Here is a 305-nt window from a genome sequence, read left to right on the forward strand (position 1 = left end):
GGCGTGTTTCCGCCTCTCTGTCTGCGAGCCCCCAGCCACTGTTAACAAACTGAGCAACCAAACACCCTTCAGCATCTTTATGCGCCGTCGATCCCCGCTTCGGTACCTACAGTCAAACCTTTTGAGACAGGTAAGGAGGGAAAGAAGAAATGCCCAGTGAAAACGGCCAGAAGCAGAAGCAGCAAGGGGAGTGCAAAGCGGATTGCGAGGCTGGGGGGAAAGTGGGGCGTCAAGGCAGCGACTTGCAAAACTCCTCTGAAATCCCCCCCTCATCCACCTGTCTTTTTCCTCTAGGAAAGCGCCTG

General features: G+C 55.1%; 1 protein-coding gene across 1 annotated transcript in view; it reads right to left on the reverse strand.

The window, feature by feature from the left end:
* Nucleotides 1–75, reverse strand: part of SLITRK2 (SLIT and NTRK-like family, member 2) — a 3,191-nt gene extending 3,116 nt beyond the window's left edge. Inside the window, exon 1 of the mRNA XM_009874808.1 lies at nt 1–75. This exon is cut by the window's left edge and continues 3,116 nt beyond it. Within this exon, the coding sequence (XP_009873110.1) occupies nt 1–75 (75 nt within the window).
* Between the last annotated feature and the right edge of the window lie 230 nt (nt 76–305).

The sequence above is a fragment of the Apaloderma vittatum genome, unplaced genomic scaffold (genome assembly GCF_000703405.1).
Source record: "Apaloderma vittatum isolate BGI_N311 unplaced genomic scaffold, ASM70340v1 scaffold19168, whole genome shotgun sequence".
Classification (NCBI taxonomy): domain Eukaryota; kingdom Metazoa; phylum Chordata; class Aves; order Trogoniformes; family Trogonidae; genus Apaloderma; species Apaloderma vittatum.